The sequence below is a fragment of the Pleurodeles waltl genome, chromosome 11, assembly GCF_031143425.1.
Source record: "Pleurodeles waltl isolate 20211129_DDA chromosome 11, aPleWal1.hap1.20221129, whole genome shotgun sequence".
Taxonomy (NCBI): Eukaryota; Metazoa; Chordata; class Amphibia; order Caudata; family Salamandridae; genus Pleurodeles; species Pleurodeles waltl.
Window position 1 is genome coordinate 877,574,800 of NC_090450.1, and position 22,200 is coordinate 877,596,999.

Here is a 22,200-nt window from a genome sequence, read left to right on the forward strand (position 1 = left end):
CCGCAAACCAATACATAAAAATACAGAAACAAGCATTCATACACAAATACACAAAAGATGAATTATGCATATTTTATTTATTTCACAAACAAATAAAGAATCACATTTTTCATTTCTACCATAGTGTTTTCTATTTGCAAGTTATAATCAAATGAGAGAACTAAATGAGAAGTACCAAAGCCTCATTTAGAATGATGCAAAACTAATACCACTGTACATACTTCAGCAAGAAACATCAGGTAGGTTGCGGCCTCATTCGCATAGTTCAATCACCTAAACCATATTTTCTAATGGTTTTGGGGGCAGCCCCTAGACAAAGGGACCTACTTCTCTGCTCTAGCACACCAGTTCATCCTGTGCACCCATTTATTCATGGGGTTGCCCTAGGGGAGTGCCAGTACCAAGCTCTGTCTCTATTGGCTAATAGCAATCCGATCACCACCAGGGTTCTGGTGACCCTCGGTCCCTCATCTATCCATCAGCCCCAAAAGTGACATTTTAGGGTAAGCAATGATAGGTCTATCAATCACTTCTGAAAGCGTTGTATGCATTCTGGACCAATACCGCTGTATAACAAGGCAGATCCACACTGTGTGGGAGAAGGTTCCCAATTCAGTTTAACATCTAATACAGTTGAGCTTTGCTTCATTTTGTTGAACCTCGATGGGCTTTAGTAGACCCCATGCAAGTATTTCAACTGTATGGGGCAAAGTATGGTGGATATTGTCAATGTTCTTGGTTCCATCTTGACTTCTGTCCAATCCGTATCATCCAACTGGCCAATGTATTTCACCCATCTGTCCCGCAGTGCTGGCATGGGATCAGGTGTGTTGGTTACCAACGATCTGTATAATTTTGATATGCCCTTGTTATCAATACCTGACAGTGTGACCTGTACTACTAAGGGACTGTAATTTGGCAGTTTAAGCAGAGCACTTTTATGTGCTTCTAGTGCGTGTCTCAATTGCAGGTAAGGGAAGAAATTTTTGTGGTGCGTGCTGTAGGAGTGCAGTGGATCAGACGACACGTTCAACGTATCCGCTTTTCATGGCCCTCAGCAAGAGAAGACAGAGTCCCTCTATACACAGATGACCTTATGGTATATATTAGAGACCCTCAGAGCTCACTCCCCCCAACTGATGCATATATTAGGAATCTACAGAAAGGCCTCTGGCCTCTTGGTGAACTGTACAAAGACCACATACTTCCTAGTATTGTGAAAGCAGTCCAACTTCCAGCGCTCTGAGCACCTGAGCTGGGCCCCTGACCTCTTTAAATATCTGGCCATGCAGAAAACCCTAGATAAGCAACAAGCCTGGGATATCACACCCTTGACCATTATGCATCCCTTATCTGATTCATGTATTTGTGCTGCTCTAACCAATGGATTTGAGGATGCAGTTGCAAGTTCTTCACATTTACTAGACATTTAATTATTTTCTATTTTACATTTTGCTTCTTTACTTACATACACTTTATTATTCAATTAATATTATTGAATTTTCTAAGCAGTCATGGATCCCCTGAATTAGTGTTGCGGTCTCTCACGGGCCCGAACCATTGCCTTTGAATATTTTTCAAATAAATGTATCCAGAAGATTAACACAGACCTTCAGATAATTTTTTTTTGCTTTTGGGAATCTGTGTTAATCTATTCAAATCGGCATAAGAATTGCTATTTATTTACCATGAAATGGACCTTAAGTGGAGTAGTGACTCAAAAGCATGCAGTGTCAAAAATGCACAGATTAAAACCACTGGGATTGGACAGTCTTGTCTGTCAGATAAAGCAGTCAAATATTCGCCATAACAAAATCAAATCTACTGGAGAAAATGGGATACAGCAATGAAAACATGAGAAACCCGACAGTAAACGGTTCTCTGTTTTTCAAGGCATTCCAAAAACATATTTATAAAACATAATGTACAAGTGTGCTTGCCTGTATCTCACCCGTCTCGTTTATCAGCAGTTATTAATGTTAACAAATTCTTAAGGGTTTTATCAGGAAAGGTGCCAGAAGAATCAGCTGATGCAGTCATTTTGGGCTTAATGCTGATGTAGTACTCATGAGCATGAAAAATGTCCGAATCACAGTTGATATCAAATACTGCCCTTTCATTTGAGAAGAGTAACTATACTTCGAACTGGTCTTATTTAACTTTTGCATTTAGTTGAAGCTCTTGTCACTCTAAAATCATCTGTTTAAATTATATTTGTTCCCTGGCAAAACTCCGTACTGGCTCTTTCTATTTTCTAAATTTCTACTTGGTCTGATGTGCTCACCTTGGAGTACATATTCTCTAAAGATTCCAGTTGTTGTAGTAGTTGCCATGCATGACTGCATACTCCCTCTAAAACCTTTTGCTGCTTCTACCACTATCCCTAACACAGACATTACCACAAAGAGGGGGCCTCTTCAGTATCCATGCTATAGGTACCAATGGTACTATTTATTAGGGACTTACAGGGGGCTGGTGGGCCTGGTCACCTGGGGATCAAGTGAGCAGGTGTCTTGTTGTTTTAGGGAAGGAACACTTACACCGGGGACCTGGTTAACAGGAACCCAATGTACTACCGCCTGTTGCATCTACAAACCAGGCAAAACGTGTGTGTGGGGGGGGGGGATACTGCAACCACAGCCTAGCTCCCTACAACTTTTATTTGTCAACCTGACCACACCAAGAGGCCTTGTATTTGTTTGGATGTAGACATGTTTTGTATTTTTTTTAAACATGCTGTTCCTCTAGATTTGAAGTAAATTGTTCAAATGATGTATGAGAATTATACGTTGGGACCGAAAAAAAGTGTGTTTAACAACTACATTTCCATAGGAAACTAGCTGTGAAAAACAAATCATAAAACAAGTTAAATGAAAGTATTCTGAATTAGGCATCCACACAGTGATAGTACACCAAGTCACTGAAAGGCACCAAGCACTATCGTTCAGTTGTTCTTAAGTTCAAAACAAAATTAAAGTGGCCATTGAGTATGTGCCCAAGTTCAGTATTTTTCCATTAGTGTTCACGATCCACATGAAAAATATGACTAGCAAAAAGAAGTGTTCTGGTGAGCTATAGTGACTAGTTTGTAATGAATGAAGCAGTCACTGCTGTGGCTGAAAAGTATTTGAGGCCAACACACAAAGGGTTATCAATCACATTATCTTGCAGAAAAGGCACAAAAATCAACAGCCCCCTTGAGCTGGGTCAGGTACATAAACAACAACTTGAAGCCTTACCTTTAACTGCTTGAGAAACTCACAAGAGAGCCATAGAATGTCCTTGATTTGCTTAATCCACAAGAGAGTGAGATCCTTTGAAAGTGCAAGTGACACATACCACACCTGAGGGAGGCAATTATTGGTTTTAATTAACTGAAAAGAATTTACTTGCATAAGTTTACCATCTTTGCTGCATTTTATATTTTATATTGTGACAGAATATTTAAACCTGCAAAGAACATGGTTGACTGGATGGATTAAGAAGTCATGGCATACAATCAAGAAGCATGTTCCTACACAACTTATGATTCAATTTGATTTTAAGCGGAAAAGTAAATAGTTTAGGATCTGGATGTGCGGTACATGCTTAGGACACATTCTGATTTAACCCATGAAATTGAAAAAGGATGTGAGCCCTAGAGGGTGTATAAGCAGGAGAGAAGGACTAACTCTGCAAACATGTTGCCGCAAACAGAACACTGGAACTTTTAGGTATGTACATATACCAATGTCTGAGGGAAAGGGATATATGTGTGCTGGTGGAGGGTGTGTTGTTCAATTAAAAGATTCAATGAGCGAGATAGAGGTGAAAAAGTTTGACTTACAAAGATGAGAGTGATGTTGTATGGGGAGCATCGTGATCACCAAGAGTAATCATGGTTGATTAATAAAATGGCAACTGGGCAATAGCAGGGGTGTAGTTTAATAGGGGGAGTTTGTGGGTGTGACACTCCCCAAATAAATGCATTCTTGGTTTGGTAATTAAGGTCTGCTATGTCTGTGCTAATTTATCTTGTTGTTGTCATTTCACTGAGAGATTTTAACATTCGTTTTTTGGATCAGTAACTTAATTATAGATAGTGACTGGTTTACCAAAAGAGTAGTAAATCTGCAACTCTAGAAGTATTTATTGAATGGGTGCAAATGAATTACCTTTTGTAATTCATAATCTTTTTTGTAGTAGTATCCTTGGAAAGCAGCACCATTCTCGGGCTTCCAGGCATGGCAGTCAAACATCTAAAAAGTGATGGGATGAATGCTTGGAAATTGTGTAGCCACCGGAAATGCCTCTGGGTATACGTCTTACTAGGCAAAACAAAAAGATGATGGATGGAATGCTGAACTTTGTCGAACATTCACCCCCAGCCATAGATACATCGTTATTTTGCTCATCACACCATTCCAGTTTGGACCCAGTCATATGCAAATCAGCCTTGACCCTGCTCCCCATGAAAACAGTCCAGCCCGAAATGCCAGGCCAGGTCCTCCCTGGACCGGACAACAAGCATCCTGGGACCTGTTTCGGGGTATCATGCCTCATCTGCCAGGCTAGCTTGAAACCGGTGGCGTAACGAGCACGGGACCTACAACTGGGCATAACCTTTCCACTTAGAGCACAAATGCAACACAAAAAAGGTGATGGACAAAATGCTGGACATTTTCAAACATTCACCCCAGTCACAGATCTGGTTTGAGCACTCCGTCCATCATCCTGTTGTGTTGCATAAGTCACCCTGAATGGCCAGGGTATGCAGAAACGTGGGTCCCTTGCTCACTGTGCCTCATACCATTCCATTCCTCCTAATTGTTGATGCCTCCCCAAGGGCAAACTCGAGAAGATTGCAGATTTGTAGTCTAACACTTAAATCTGTGGAACACCCTGACAATTTGTCTTAGAATGTTTCTTGATTAAAAAAAATTTATGTATGATTAATTTAGAGATGGGTGTTTCATGGACTGAGTGGATCACGTTTCAAGTTTTTAGCTTGTGCAGTGTATTTTAGATTATATCGATTCTCTTTATGTTCTAGAGTACAAAGTGGTTTGCAATGAGCACCAAAGACACATTTTTAAAATATTTAATAAATATCACCTCACAAACACCAGTGTAACATTCGGTTCAACCATGATCAGGGCATTCAATGCAAAATACATTACATGTATCACATACTTCAAATATATAAGTGGCTTGATTTCCTTGACAAGCTTTTTAAGGCAGTGTACAGTAAAACAAACACAAATAAACTATTTGTCACATGGCTCCAGTAGCTATTTAACAACAAGCATTTGCAATGCAACGGGTCTCGCGTTTGATCATGTTAGAGTTGATAGCGTTGTAAACTCCTAACCCAACATTTCACCTATCGGCAAAAGTGCATTTATGTACCTAACCCGAAAAAGTGCAATTAACTATGTAAAGCGCTCGACTTCTGCCAAGTGAAATCGCGCTAGTAAATTAGGGAAAAAGTAGTCCACGAGCCGGACAGAAAACAGCGAGCCTCGCATGTTTTCTGTACTTGGTCGCTGCGCTCGAGGAGGGCTAGCCACCGGAAAAGGCATGACGTATGCATGCCTTCGACTAATGAAAGCAAGCAGATTTTAATAGGCAAGCCCATGAACCAATGAAAAAAACTGACGTGAGGTTGACAGGGCTCCGAGCCCTTTTATAACTACTACAGCATCTCGCTGCGATACGCATGCGCAAGCGCATGCAACGCAGGGTCGACCGTAAAAAAGCTAGTCTTTATCTTTATATCTATTGAAAGAAAACTAGTCCGGGGAAGCCTGATGGATTATCCACTTCTCTGAGCTTAAACGGTAATTTTGCATTAATGTGCTCATTTATATAGACATATTTCAACATAAATTATGTTTTTATAAAATGCTTAATGTTTATAATACTACTAAATATTTCCAATAACAGCCCAGTCGCGGGCTTTGTTTTAAATAAAATGTACATACAACTCTTACAAATCAAGAGAAATGAGCACCTTAAGGAATGGGAGCAGTAAGAAGGTGGGTGTTATAAAAATAGGTTTACATTTAGAAGGAAAATATTATGCAAAGAAGAAACACAGACTAGACATGATTTGAAGAGATGTTTGAAAAGACAGAGTTTGAGGAAAATTCAATTTTGTATTTTTTATTCTTCCATTGTGTACTGACCTTGGGTTCATTCTCAAAATCCATGCTGTTCAGAATACATCGGCACAACCTTTCAAACCGCTGAAAAGAAAACATATGGTATGTTAGCATGTCTTAGAGCCAGGTTAAGATGGTAACACTCTCCGCATCTGACTAGTCCTTAACGCAGTTTGCAGAGATGAAAGTGATTAGGTTTAGGGAAATGTTTATATCTGCTTAGTAAGCAACGTTTTAGGCGTTCAAATGCTTAAAAGTGATTGATGTATAGTGGCTACATAGCAGGAAATATGTCAAATGCCAAGGTATTGACACCGAAATACAACAAAACACCTGCTTTGAAGTTTAAAAAAATAAGGTGGAAAACAGAACCATTGTGCTAAGAGATAGTAACCCCGAAACGTTCTTCTCAGCTGAAAATAAGCAGCAAATGGTACTGTAACATTAGGACTGCTGGAATGCTCAATTCTTTGCCCAAGTCTGTGTCCTTGAGGGTGATCTGTCTTCTCAGTGTTGGACGGTTAAAACCATGTTTTCACTGAGGAAAAAAAAAAGTGTTGTGTCGTACATTTGTTTTATTCTCAGCCATAAATTATTACTCTGAGCCACATCCCAATCCATAGTTTTCTTAATTTCGTTCTGCCGCTGTAGGAAGGGACTAATTGAATTCAACTCTGATCTGCAGGGCCAAGTCTACTCTGAACGGGAACCAAATACTTCCCAAATTGGTTTCTGCTTTGTTGCGTCTCATTAGTGAAATGCAGATAGAGTCCTACGATGCAGCTACTTTTAGGGCATCTCACTGTGAAAAAACAAAATTATGCAATAAATACATTAAAAAACTTTAAAAAGATGTAATACTTGAATTCGTTTCAGACTGTGGTGATTACATGTTCAGGGAGACACTACTTGTGAGGGGTATGCCCAAGTGTGGGCCTGTGCTTGCTGTGCTGTAGTACTCAAGTTCTACCTCCCTGCTGAGGCCCACAAAGCCGAAACATGTTTCGAGATGCTTGTGTCCCCTTGTAAAGGGAGAAAGGCCAAGCAGTTTCAGCTGGACTGTACCACACTTACACACAGGTTGTCACTGTCTGTAGTGTCAACTGAACAAAAAAGGGAATGTGGCCTTAAGTATTTACCAGTGGGTGATATTTCCATATTCTACCTATTTTACCGTTTTCCTTACAGAAATGCCCAAACTGCATCTCATTGCTCAAAATACCAACAGTATTTCATGTTTTAATATAAATTTGTTTACTTCTTTTCCATATTATAGAAAAATGCTCTCTCAAACATACAGTCAACAAGATGAAGAACTCTTCAGGCCAATATAAACGGGGTGCCATTACACGTGTCTGATTAGCCACAAGCAAATTAAGGTGACAATATTATTAATAGTAACAGAACCACCCCAGTGATGTGAGGGCTACACCCTATTGAGCAGCCGTTTGCAGTGGTCTCTGTCCACATGGTTATTCGAGAACAGGGTGTCATCTGCCTCTCTTTCCTCTAAGACAAAATAATTCCTCACTGTCTCCAAATCTTCATACATTTCCAGGGAAATTCCATGCTGTGGAAAATTACTCTCTCGGCTTTCAAGCACTGGTCCACATAAAAGGCCCCATCACACTTTTGTTGAGTATACAGAGTTTCGACGTGCCCTAGCAATGTCCCTCTTCACTACCATGAACCCTATGGAGCACAGTTTTAACTTACGTCTTGTTGGACTGACGTTGCATGGGACCTCCAGTATGCACAATATGAAGTTAACAGTATTCTTGTATCTATGAGAGAAGAGGCCATGTCCACAACTTCACCCCAAAATGCTTTAATAACTCTACGTCCTTAAACAGTATGTATGAAAATGCTCCCTCTGTCTCAACACATTAAGCATTTGACATCTGCCATCAAACCCATTGTATGAAGTCAACTCAAAGACGGTAGGTTGTCTAGAACGTTTTTATTTAGATTAATTTAAAACCAGATGCAACTAATTGCATCTTTCACAAGTAATTTAGTGTGGCTTCCCATTCATCTCCAGACCCTAAGCCCTTCACCCATGATGCCCTGATGCACTGTAGGTGTCTGGCTTGTGTTACTAAGTAATGTCCTTCAAAAAGCTAAGGCTGCAACCCTGATCAGCCTTTCTGTTAAAACGCTGTACTACAGAAGGGATGCCTCTGGTAGACTGGATCGGCTCATGGAATAAGTTGCATGCGCACAACATATTTGCAAGTACTTAAATTCCCAAGATGGGGGCCAGAACATTGTATTCCTCTTGCAGTTATGTTAAGACCTTTGTGTCGGTTCCACCTTTCTCCCCCTTCAGCTTCCTTTATTAGAAATTCCAATAGTATTTCAGCATCTAAACCCTCTCGCTTCGCCACATTCTGTGAAAATGTACCTGGCTATTTCGTAATTTTTATTTCCAATCAATGAACGTTATGGCTACCATCCATATTGCTGAATACTGAGTGAGACAGCAGAGCCAGAATATAAAAAATAAGCACAATTTTCCTCCATCAAGGAGTCTTGAGGGCCAGTTTCTACCACAAGGAATTACTGCAATGCTTTAAAATGTTTTCTTTTTAAGGGTCAAAGGACGTTATTTCACACTGGCCTTTATTCTTGAAATTTTTGACCATTAATGAAACTTTTCTCAATAGTTCACCAAACAAATGGACACCACGATGGCATTAATTAGGGGTGCATTGCAAGAACCAAGAGTATTTTTACCTCACTTAAACAATTCAGCCTCAAGGGTACTCGTTTAATTTTACTTTCTGAGCCAGTTAAAGTTATATTTTCAAGGATTAAAGTTCAGCAACCCTTCCTAACCACCCCATTGACCTCAACCACACGTCACCTGTGGCCTCAGTAAAACATTGTTACAGTTTTCTTAGATTCGGATGTGGAAGTGATTTTCAGAAGGCAAAGTTACTAGTCAGTGTAAACATTATACCTATTCAGTGCTACTGCTTCGGAGACTACTGCATCTTTACATGAGCAACCCTCTGGTATATTTTTCCATTGAAGACATACATGGACCAGATGAAAGATACATCAGGCTGTGAAACCATGTGCCAACCAGCATAAATAACTTCCATGTCTGTCAGAAATTTCAAACATAATTAGCTATTCACTGGGTCCTCTCAAAACTAATTCCATGAGACTGGGCTGGTTCAACATGAGGCCTCTTTAAGTGTAAAGGGAAAAATACTGCTGTAAAGAGAAGCATAAGCTGCCTCCCCCCTTTCTGCAGAATAGTTTCCACAACATGCTTGTCTTACCAGTTTGTCTTGTTTAGATTTAAATATAAACAGCAGCTTCCGGGCGATTTTAAAGACAGAAACGTTATTTCTTTTGAGAACTGCTGAGTCTCCAGCCTCAAAAAAATCATCAACTTCTTTCCTAGGAAAATACAAAATGGTAAACAATGAAATTGAAAGTTTACAATACTACTGTAAAACAGTTGCAATTTCATAGAAAGTCTATTTCTTTGGAAATGCACAATAACCAAATACAGTGGAATTACAGCCCAAGAAATGTAGCAACACATTTTCCATATATAACTAGGGGCCAGATGTACATAAATTTATGTTTGTGATTTCCTAATAGTGATTTTTTGTGATTCGCTATTAGGAAATCTCAAACTGCTATGTACTACAATGTGTTTAACACTGTTTCCAATTCCCAAATGGGTCGCACAGCACCTGCCTCATTAATATTCATGAGGAAGATCACAACATGCGACCCATGGGAATGGCGGGCACTCACAGGGATGGTGGCCTGCTGAGGACAGCAGACCACCATGTCTGTGACTGCTGTTTTATATAAAGGCATATTTTTTTTTTTAAATGCAGCGCCTTTTCCTTGAAGGAAAGCGCGTTACGTTTAAAAAAAAAAAAAAAAAAAAAAAAACATTTACATTTTCTTTTCAATTTTTCCAGAGTGGGCAGTGGTCCGTGGGATTACTGCCTGCTCGGGAGGGGTCCCTTGGGGAGCTGTTCCCGTTTGCGAATGGATTAAAATTGAATTGAAGTTCTTGGTAATCTGCAAAGGTTTTGCGACCGCATCCCTGGTCGCAAAACATTGCTGCATACCAGTGCCACTCGCTTTTAGGAAGGGAAGCCCTTAACACGCCCCTTCCTAATAGCAACTCACAAACCCTACTTTGCGAGTCGTTAATAGGTTACTGACTCACAAAATAGGGTTGGTATATGCCAAAAGGCATTTCACTGGTCGCAAATGCAAGCAAAGCAAAGTAAGTGATCCATGCTTGTGAATGACCAGCAGCATGGGGGATGGGCTTTCACAAGCTATAAACCCAGACACTGTATAATAAGAATCTGCACAATGCCATACATCATGACTGACAGTCCAATGACTGTGGTGCAGGCAGGAGGGGTGAACCAAAGCAAGCAATAGATGAAAGGGGAGGATCCAAAGGTCCTCTACATGTACTATGTTTTGATCTTTACAAGAATTGTGACAATTAACTCAAGCTGTCTCGAGACAGACCCAGGAAAGTAGCCCACTTCATTGTATTGTATAGCAAAATTTATATAGCGTTACCACCAGTATGTGGGGCGCTGAAGAGCCTGCCTACATGGGTAGCATGCTATACCATATAGGGTGTGTGGTTTGAAGTAAGCTGTGTTTTGTTTTGATCCTATGTGGGAATTGTTTCCAATGTTGTGTGTCACCAAGCTCTGCATTTCTATGCATCGTTCTGTCTGTGCAAGAGACAAATTGCTCTATACTTAATGCCACTGTACTAACCTAATCTCTCGCTGCAGTTGGCACCGACAGAGAAACCTTCTGATGAGGGCCTGGATCTGAATGGCAGCCCTTTCCTTTTCCTTCTGCCCTTTCCTCTCTTCACGAGCCTGACGGGCTTTATCAAGGAACTGGGCTTTGGATACCTGGTTAGCACTGAACATGGCTGCAACCTGGAAAAATAGTGGATGTGAAGAATGGTACATTTACTATTTATTTATTTCACAATGATTCTATCAGAGAAACACTACATTTTGAAAATCTTTTTAGATGTCATAATACAATCGTATAATATTATAGACATCTTTACAATTTAATTACATAATCATATTGTAGGAAGCTGGATATCTATGTAGTGTACCAATGTGGGGGTACACCATGTGGATAGTCAAGACGACCATTATTGGTTTCACAGGCTTACATTAACGATCCCAAGTGCTCTTATATGATAGTGTGGGTGAGCAGTTTAGGCTTATCAGAGGGTAGTGTTAAGCATTTGTTGAACACAGAGCCAATAAGTGAAACACACATACATTTTAATATTAATTTAAACACCAAGATCTTTGAGATCAGGTAAGTTCTTTTTGAATTAGCTGTATTTACAAATACAGAAAATACAGTGGTCAGATTTGAGGCATAAGCCTCGAACTCAGTAATGTTATCCTGTAAGAGAAAAATACACTGCATAGGGGTACTTGTAAACTATTTACGGGACTGTTCTTCTGAACTTAAGGTAAGTAGGGGCCAAGGTCCAAGAAAGCACCAACAGTTTAAGTTAATCAGCTCTGGTGTGTCCGGTTGCAGAGGTGTTTCCAGAGGTGGTAGCCTCTAACTCTACACACTAAAGTCAATGGGGAAAATTACCTGTATGAAAAAGGCTGTAAATGGGAACTGGGGGACCAGTCTAGCAGCCCAAAGGGGGGCTTGGCTCTGGAGGGTCTCAGGACCACAGAGGCACAGTTGATTACAATGGACTCTGGCTGGGGGGGCTCGGGTGCATAGCAGTTTTGACTGGAGAGTTGGTGAGTTTGAGGCTCACAGTTCTCGGTGCACCTACAGAAGAGGGAATGAAACACAGCATGACGACTTCTGGCATGGAGCTGGCCTCTCTCAAAGTCCCTCGACATGCAGGTAAGTTTTGGTGGTGATGGTGTTTGGACTGAATACAAACAAGCCTTGGTACTTGCTACTGGCTGTGGTACCATGGGTATTGGTGCAGAGAGGCTCTGGGCACACCTTGCTCCTCTAAGATTAGATGGGTTGATGGGGCTGACATCCTGGACACTCATGATCCACTTCCTGGCTAGTTGCTCCTTAGGTGGACCAGTTGATCAGCAAAACGGGGGACCTTGTAATTGCAGCTGGTGCCTGCAGGTGCAGGGAAGTGGCTCCTCCACCCTACTGGCTGGTTGGCGAAGTGCTGGCAGGCCTCCAAGGCTTTGGGAGGATGCACAACTGCAGGACAAGTAGGTGTTTGCAACTGTCGGAAGAGGAGCAGGCAGGTAGAGTTTGGGGCAAAAGTCCACAGTTCTTGCACTGGTTGGTTCTTCTTTGTCCTTCTTGTCGGCAGCCAAATCTAAGTTCCTGGTATCAGGGGGCCACCTAAATACTGAATTTAAGGGTGTTAAGGGGAGGGTAGTAACCAATGGGCTACTTACCCCTGGGATGACTTTTCCTCCTATATGACCATTTTCTGTGGGCATAATCCTGTCCCAGAGGTCCCAACTCCACCAAAAAAAAAGATGATGGAACCTTTTTTCGTGGAGCACAACAGGTAGCCCACTTAAGGGGTATGTCTAGCTTTGTGGCGCAACATGCCTACTGCATAGCTAATTTCCTACCTGTCCTGGTGCCAAAAGGGCCTCAAGGCAGGCAGTGGCATTCTCCAGGTCTGGAGGAAGCCAGGAACACATATCAAAGGCAGAAGAGGCTTTGAAGCCTCTGGCCTTGGTATGCAGATTTACAAGCCATCCTGCAGGAGGAGATGATAACACCTTCCTCAGAGCAAGCATTGCTTCCTGACCCCAAAGAGCGATGGCTCTCACCTACAGGGGGTCAGAAATACATCTGTGGTGGCAGACTGGTCGAAACCAGTCAGACAGCACACTAAAAGATTAGTAGGTTTCAGGGGGCACCTCTAAGGTACCATCTGGGTGCATGTCGTAATAAATCCAATACTGGCATCACTGTGGATTTATTAAGGGATATTTATTATTCTTTTTTCTATTATCTATCACAAGCACTTTTTCCTACACTGGTTTGTCCTTCTGGTTTTTATGATCATGAGATGGGTTGTTCCTATGGGATGTATATAGGAAGATGTTTTTTAATATCTATATGTATATGAATAAATAGTTTGTTGTACTTTCACCTATGTTGCTTTACGATGTATAAATAATTGTTGGGTCCCCCTGAGGGGCAGTGTTGTATTTGATATTGAGTTTCCACCCAGCCCTTTGGGTTTATGGGTTACCCTCTGTGGTTTATTCCTAGCATGTCAACATAGCAATGGTGACAAATCAGGTTTCATGCTTGCTGCGACCGAGACCTCCAGGACACTGGTGGGTGCCATATATGATAGAGAGGTGCATAAGAAACACTCAAGCGGACATTAATTAAGTGTTTGCCCAGTACTACGAGCATGGACACTCACCCACCCCCCAGAGAACTCACCCAATGCCAATACAGGATTATCGGAGGGCAATGGCACTTCCCTGCCTGATACCACCACTTCAGCTATTAGATTTAGAACAGCCCCTCCAGACCTAGGAGGTTAACTTGGCCATTCGCAAGATGGTGCACAGCAAGATCCCAGGTACCGATGGGTCCCCTGTGGAATTCTATGCATTTCGAGCCACACTGGCCCCACAGGTACTTGAGGTATACCTGGAAGCACATCAACAGGGTATTTTACCAAGCTCTCTGCGTGAGGCACTCATAGTGGTGCTTCCGCAACTGGTAAGAGATCCTCTCCAGGTGAGCTCCAATCAGCCGGTTTAAATTTTGAACAATGATTACAAAATTTTAAGAAAGATCATCGCAAATAGTTTGCTCCTGACACTCAACTCCCTTGTCCACCCAGACCAATGCGGATTCGTACCCCGTAGAGTGACGCATCCAGCGTGTCTGTCACATCATGGATGCGATGATCGAGGGGACCGACCCACCAGTGGCAGTATCCTTAGATTTAGAGAAGGTGTTAGATAGGCTGAGCTGGTCCTACTTTCAAGGAATTCAGAATGGGCACTAATTTTCTAGGCTGGGTCAAACAACTCTACACTGCTCCACAGGTGTGGGTCCACAGAGGCCATGAGAGCTCACACTCATTCCCCATCCATAGAGGGACCCACCTAGGGTGCTCTTTATCCCCGTTAATTTTCGCACTAGCTATTGAACCACTGGCAGCAGTGCTGCATGCTAGAGGGCCTGCTTGGGGCATCAGGGTGGGACCAGATTGGCCCACCATGGACCTGTGCAATAATGATGTGCTCTTTTATCTATGAGATCAGGCTGCCACGTTACCAGCCCTCTATGACTTACTAGACCGCTTTGGAGAGCTCACCGGTTTTAGGGTCAACTGGGGCAAGCCCTGTATTTTCCCCTTACACCAGATTGACTCAGAACTCTGAGTAATGCCGGAAACAGGGCGCCTCTCCTGGTCCTTGGATAATTTTCGATACCCCTGTATATTTATCACTCTGAGGGAGACTCCCTCTCTTGCCTATGGGCAGAGCCTTGGTGGCCAAAATGGTAATTCTCTTGCAAATCTATTACTTTTTGCAGCCTTGCCAGTGATACCAACTAGATCCTTCTTTAAGACTTTGAGGAGTCTGAAATCATAGCTGGTCTGAGGACCTGCCAGGAAACAGGTCGCGATCGACTAGCTTCAGCGCCCTATGCTGGAGGGGGGTCTTGCAGTCCCGGATCTGGAACTGTACTTGGCAGCAGCTCAACTGCAGTGGCCCATGTGATGGCTACCTGGGAATAGGACAATGGAGGGTGACCAGGTTCGATCAGACTCGGGGGGCATGGATATAGCAGAGTGGTGGTTCACACCGGGGAGACCAGCTGGACAACTGGGAAGACAGGCCAAACTAGTCTGGAACCCGTACATCCAACCGAGAAGAGCACTGGCTCCCTATGCTCTGAATTTGCCCCTGTGGTGAGTACCGAACACGAAAATCTTGTCAACCCCTCACAACCTTTCTCACTGGAAGGATGCTGGAATCGCCAATTAGGCGATGTCAACACTGATCTCCTTCCAAGGATTACAGGAGCTTTATGGGATTCGTGCAGGTCTTTTTCTTCCCTACAGTGCACTGAGGGCAGTGACTGGAAAGGTGTGGGCATTGGGACAGACCGAACCACTAATGAATCTTGGCCTGCAAGGGATGACGAGCGATCTCAGCCCTATAAGCAGCACTAGAGAGATGGGGCTGTGAGCTGCCAGCCCGCAGCAAATGCATCACCTGCTTAAGCACAGAATTGACTGCAAAGCAGTGGACCATGCGCTGGAAAGGGTGAAGCAGATCTTGAGAAACACCTGCCTAAAGTTCACTTAGTTCAGCTATGTGCACCAAACCTATCTTACACCGCATTGATTACATAAGATGTTTCTGACATTCTCGACATGCCCCAAATGTGGACATGCGGATGCCACATTTCTTCATATGGTCTGGGAATGTTCGCCGTAAATGCATACTTGGAACCAGGTGATGGAACACATATATTAGAAATAATTGATGTCCGGCTCCCTCCGGATCCCCTCCTCTGCCTGCAAGGGTTCTTGAAATGAACCTAGCACAACAAGCACCACATGAAACTGGCTGGTTTGAAGCTGGTCCTTTTTAACAGACATCGCCATGTCATGGAATGCTGCTCAGCGTTCCTTCCTCAGTGGAGGTCTGTTAATGCCAGAACTATTCGATCAAGCCTATCTCGGGCCCCGTGTGATTTGAGATCTCTGAGGGACGTCCGGACCGTGCAGCGCTCTCGGGCCAGGCCTTCTCACGCGGACAGAGCCATCTGCACATCAAGCCCTGATGAAGTCCGTGAGAGGGATCTCTCATTGGACGAAACACGTGTTGGCTGTGGTGGCTAATTGTATATGATTTTCAAGGATATTTCTCTATTATGATTGAACCGCTTCAAGAAATAAATCTATCCTGAACCAGATCTTGTCGTGATTGCCTTCCATACAGAGGATCTATTACATCATCATACTCTTTAATTTTATTTCGTGAGTGCTCTGACAGCTGTTTGTTGGTACTGTCAGTTTCCTTGGAAACATTGGAGGAGTTAGGAAGATCCTCCTGTCAGGAGCACCATGACATAACTGTTTTGTGAACTTGATTACATGGACTTACTGTGAGCGCCCGTTACCTATGATCTACTTCCTAGCGGCTGTTTTCTATTTTGCTCAGCTGCCTATGCCTGAATGCTGGCTTAAAGTGACCCACAAATGGGACCTGGCAGAAGCAGATGCCATGTCCAGTGATTGCAGGATACGCTGGGGAAATGCCTCGATCACACTATGAGATACATACATGCTCAAATAGTTTGATAAACTAAACCCACCTCCACCAAAGGGTACGACATCCATGGCATGACTGATTAGCTTACTGTATTATGCGTAGGCATATATATGCCCTTCACCACAAGACACCCACTTCGATCCACTGACACATGTATGTTGGTTTTACTATTAACAAGACAGGATACAACGCTCTGCTATTGATAGTCTTTCTAATGTTGTCTATTTCTGCTCTCACATGTTATCAACTCCATGAAACTGCAGGATATGCTACTGAATCTAATCAATGCTGATAGGGATGTGGAATGTCAACTTATTCACTTCTTGCAAATGTAGATTGTTGCATCTTGTTCAACTTTTGGTGAATGCACTAAATACAAATATAGAATTATTTTTTTAATTACTGCGAAATGGAGCATGTACTTCACCCCGGATCACGGAGACTGGCTCCCCAGCCTATGGGGCGTCACAGGGATGGAGAAGCTCACTACAGCTACAGAAGGCAGACTGGCACACTTTGACAAAATGTGGTCCCCCTGTTTACATTTTCTAGCATGTGACTTCTGGGAACTTACCTGCTGGTGCTACCTCCAAATTATCAGACCTCTGCAAGACAAGAGTCCTGGGGCCATTTCCCATATGGAGTAACAGTAGCAGCTTAGTCACTGGTTGGGCTCGCACCCATCAAGCACTGCACAAGGGAGAACTTTAACAACACCCTGTTGAAGATCACCATTATTACCCTCTTTATGTACCACACCCTTTCCTTGGTTCATAACTCAGTTCCTCTCTCTATTCACCTCCACCCATTCTTGTTACCTATCTTGTTGAGCCTCACTGGCCACTGGTCGTAGGTGAGTATGTTTGCATTTCTTGATTTTTTTGAAATACCAACACAACAGATTTGAACCATAAAATATTGATATACGTGAATCATACCTGTACATTAAAATTACAATACTTACACCCGGGGTGAACTTGGTGTCCTTTTTTAATACAAATATTTTTTGTTAAAAGCAATGAACCCAATTTCAACTTCATAAAAGCTCTATGTGCAGAAGAATGATACTTGTTTTCAGATAAAATTACATCACCCCACATCTTACAAATACACAATTTGGCTGTAACTTTTTAATTTGCAAGTGGTGTTGTAGATCATTATGTAAGATTTTTAACCATGATACTTTAATTAACGATAGACCGAAAGTTTTCCTATTTTTATATGCATATACTTCTTCACTCTTAGGTCCTAATTGGTTTAGACCAGTGGTTCCCAACCTGTGGGCCGGGGACCCCTGGGGGTGCGCGAAGCCTCCTCAGGGGGTCCACGACTGCTTAGAAAAGTAAATAATATTAACAGATTAGGCCCCCAGCTTTAAGTAATGACTCAGTGGGGGGTCCCCGGATTCCATTAAATATTCAGTGGGGTTCCCCGGGCTCAAGTAATGATAAAGTGGGGAGCCACAGAAATCAAAAGGTTGGGAACCACTGGTTTAGACGATACGTGAATGTTTCAGAAAATGTGTAATTCTTGTTTATGTCATTAGTGAATTCTCACCAAATATTTTTTGTTGATTTTCAGGACTAACAAACAGACAATACGCATCACAAATAACACGACAAAAGGCCCATTAGGCAAGACCTGTCAAGCCTTACTCAAGGTGTGTCATTTCAATTGAACTGGAATAACTAATATCTACAAAATATTTCCAGAGTTTAGATTCCACATGGCAGTATTGGGAAATATGTTATTAAGTGTGACAAATGCTGTTTTATTGTAGACTATGTACGTTCATAAATTGTTGCACATGCTCAAAGAACTAACAAATCAACTTAAACAGTGGCTGAACAAAATGTGATCCATTAGGGTTAAAAGGCATAAGGAATCATTGTGTTTCCCTGCAAACTGAAGATGAGGTGTGAAGAGGGGTGCTACATCTTTAGGAAGCCACAGGAAGTGAGGGCTCCTGTCAAGGGAGAAAAAATAACCTTCCAATAGAGGGAGCTGTGAACCGCTCTAAAGAAAATTGAGAGTTGTGGACTTAAAGAAGTTGAAATGTTGTGGGTTTTTCCCCCAAAGTTGAAGAGAGACCATAGGTTTAGACATACAGTTTCTTTCTTCGTGTCCCTTTGTTCGGTCTGTGTTCCATCTATTTAAGTCTCTTCTTCAATGGAGTACTAGAACAAAGTTTGAAATATTGGGTGAGGGTTCTCACGAAAAACAAATATTTTAAGTCTCTACCTAGTCTACGTAAGATTATTTGCCCAAATAGTGTAATTTTGCTTGAATATACTTCATTTTTTCTGCTCAATAAAAACATTGAAACTATGAAAAAAAACGATGTTTATGTTTTGATGTAATTTGGAAATGTGGTATTCATCTTATCTGTGTTTACACAGTTGAAGAAAAAAAAAAAAGCCCAATTCACATGGAGATATCCGTAAATGGTACTTGTTTTTAAACAGGGGTGAGACAGCAGCAAATAAATTGTATGGATTACATTACAATAAATAACTGAACAAATGCACCTGAAGATTAAGAAGATTAGCTCGTGGCACAGTGCCTGTTCATCATCCATGCGTAAAAATCACAATTACATGAGTTCTCACAGCTAGGAATCTTTCCACTATCAAAGACTCATACCTGTAAAATATAACAGACACTGGAATTTCATAAGGGTTCTACCTTCACTTAGATGTACAACACTAACAATGTTCTTTTGTCCAACAGAGTACTGCAGATTTGAAGAGCACAAAGCTGTTAAAGGTAAAAAAAAAAAATCTGAGAAAGTTATCAAGTCCCTTGTAAGCTCAACTTTAAATCAGTGTTACTGTGGCGTCACTTTTGCTTCATGTTTTTTTCTGACCTTTACTGTATATGTATTTCTAAAGGAGACGGGAAGAGACCAATGCTAACTGTGGTTTCACTGCAAGAACCTCAAACCTGACCATTCCTCCATGAGGTTCCAAGGCAAACAATCTTGAAAACTCAGCGGATGAAGAATGGACAGGACAGCTAAGGTTAGGAATATATTTTAGTTTCTCATAACCCACAAGTTGTCTTTCTAGATCCTAATCTCTTTTCAGGCTACACAAAAGTCCTAAATGTTATGGAGGATGTAGAGGGCACACAAACATGCATAAATAAATAAAAATCTGAAAGAAAATAACCCAATAATGTACAATAAAAAAAAAGAAATGTAAGACCAGAAGGGAAGAATAGCCAACAGGGGATGGGAGGAGCAAGAGAAACATACACAGCTGATCAGATTTTAAAAGGTCAGCTTTATGTCAGAAATTAAAGTAGACTGAAGAGGGCAGAGTAAGGAGTGGGCAAGACCAACCAAGAGAGGGCAACAAGAAACCCATTACAAAAGAACCAAAGTAAGTATAAAAAACAATAGTATAAGAAAAAAGTGAGAAAGGAACAGATTTTGTAAATGTCAGTTAACTGCAATCCGAAGATGCACACAATAAAGGATATAGGGGCAGAAAAATAAAGTATGGAAACAAATATCATATCCACATTGCAGACAGAAGTCGATGGAAGAGGCATGCAGGGGTGGGGTAAAAAACAGAAGAAGGGCGAGGGAAGGTAAGCTGCAGGTAAAGCAATTGAAAAGAACTTCAGTTTCAATAATGCTGAAATGAAGAGAATGTGAAAACACCAATATCAGGCCTGACGGCAGATAGAATCATATCTGGAGGGGAAAAACAGAAGTGAGTAAAAAACAGGAAGTGGGCAATTCAAACATGATATGAAGGATTAAAAGAGCAGGTGGGAGGAAGTCGGGGGCATTATTATAGATAAAACACACAAGTGGTGTGGTAACAAAATGAAATTGAAAGAATAGAGGATACAGATCAGATCATGAAGACAAGATGCAGAGAGAAAGATAAAAGCCAGGCATATGGTATACCAGAGATACCATGAGACGAGATACTAGAAAACCATGTGAAAATCAGATGAATAAGGAAAGAAACATCAGAGTGAGAAGTTACGAAAATTAGTGACAGGCAGAGGAGCAGTTTCTATACAGAGAGCAGAGTTAAAATAGCATTGCACGAGAATGAACCAACATATATTCTGTATTCAGGTAAAGACCAATATCTCCTCTGGTCTGGGTCACATATTAATACAGCAATTGTGGGTGACACTCTCCACTGAAGTACCTAATTACAGTAAAATTTAAACCAGGCCTACTCTTTACCACATACATTCATCAGGGATTAAGTCCTTATCTACTTTCAGGTCCGGGTAATTTGGTGGAAGACATTAACATTTATGCAACAGTGTGAATTTCCTTTAATTTATTTCTAAGTAAGGTCTATTATTTCTGAACATTCCTCATTTCTCTCTAAGGTGGCATAAAGTCCTCCAAATTGTAAGTCATTTGAATATGGACATGGTGATGCCAAAGCAGAGTTCATGTTGACTTATATCACACTTTAATATAATTTGTTATTCTCCTGAGTAATTTAACTTGGAAATCGCTCCTGCTTTTCATTAAATAAATGAGATTGTTAACACTTCGAAATATATGTTAATATTTAATTCGACCTTGTTTTGCTTTTTGACCACATTGTTAAATTCTGATGAACATGAGACTCTTTTTGGTTGTCTATTGTATGTTTGGATAGAAACCATATGCGTCCTAACTGAGAAGGGAAGTAAAATGTAAAGCATTTGTTAAAGGAGACTTTCTTTAACCAAAGGTTCTTAAATTTGAGACTTTACCGGAGCGGTTCATTCTTTTTTAGCATAGCTCAAGTTTAAAAGCTCTTTCAAAGGGTGTCCCTTTTGACAGTTTTACTTTAATTTAACACGCACTGTAAACTCTAGAAAGGTGCTCATTGAATAACAAGTTTATACATAATATTCTTTGGACCATTCTAATCTTGCTTTGCATCAAGCTGGTCTTTTCAAATTACTTCATGGACACTGCTATGCCTCGTCAATTTGCCATTTAACACTCAAGCCCCCTACTTCAATGGGAAAATATAACCTGGGCTGTGTGGCAGCTGCCATGTTGGAAGCCGTAATACACAACCAATCTTCTCAACTTTCACAATGAGCCTAGGTGTCTTAACATAAAAAACAAGCAATTTGTTTCAAGATATATCTCCCAGAGATGGCTAGAACCACTGAGATTGCCTCAGATCCTGGCAACATGTGCAGGAAGTGAGCCTGGACAGAAATGGTGATAGTTCTATGGTGATGGGCGCTTTAGCCTTACGAAGGGAGGACTATATGCTTGGACAGCAATATACTTCTCTTGATGGCATGCATACAATGTGGACCTCCTGCCTAATCTGCACACACAGCAGGAGACAATTTAGGAAGGACCATAAAATAGCCCATACATTATATGTCTCAAATAAAACAATTTTGCATGATTGTAAATTGAACATGAACTTTTTCCCAGCATAATGAAATGTGAAGGACCTAACTTGCTAATGTATTGAAACTATTCATATGTTAAGCACTATGACACCCATTGGCACTAGATCAGGCTACATAAAACTGTAAATAAGTATACAAATATAACAAAAAGAATGGGGTGCAGTGCACAATGGTGATCCAATACAGGTGTCTCCAGTTATGGCATTGATGTAGACCATCCGAAACCTAGATCCTTGCTTGCTCACAATCATCAATAAAGTTCTATCGCTACAGGAATTCCAAAAGATCCTGCAGATAGCGTAGGCCACATCTCTAATGAAAATACCTTCAGATAACCCTTC

The 22,200-nt window shown here is 41.4% G+C and overlaps 1 protein-coding gene across 9 annotated transcripts in view; it reads right to left on the reverse strand.

Moving 5' to 3' along the window:
- The window catches only part of UBE3B (ubiquitin protein ligase E3B), a 342,871-nt gene that overhangs the window by 303,801 nt on the left and 16,870 nt on the right, over positions 1 to 22,200 (reverse strand). For 4 of the 9 annotated variants that reach the window (XM_069214750.1, XM_069214749.1, XM_069214743.1 and 1 more), the window contains exons 2-5: positions 10,926 to 11,095; positions 9,434 to 9,554; positions 6,168 to 6,227; positions 3,240 to 3,344 (exon numbers count right to left, since the gene is read on the reverse strand). In XM_069214750.1, the coding sequence (XP_069070851.1) occupies positions 3,240 to 3,344; positions 6,168 to 6,227; positions 9,434 to 9,554; positions 10,926 to 11,095 (456 nt within the window). Of the gene's footprint in view, positions 1 to 3,239; positions 3,345 to 6,167; positions 6,228 to 9,433; positions 9,555 to 10,925; positions 11,096 to 18,984; positions 19,214 to 22,200 lie in introns of all 9 variants that reach the window. The other 5 variants (XM_069214746.1, XM_069214742.1, XM_069214745.1 and 2 more) reach the window with 2 other exon arrangements.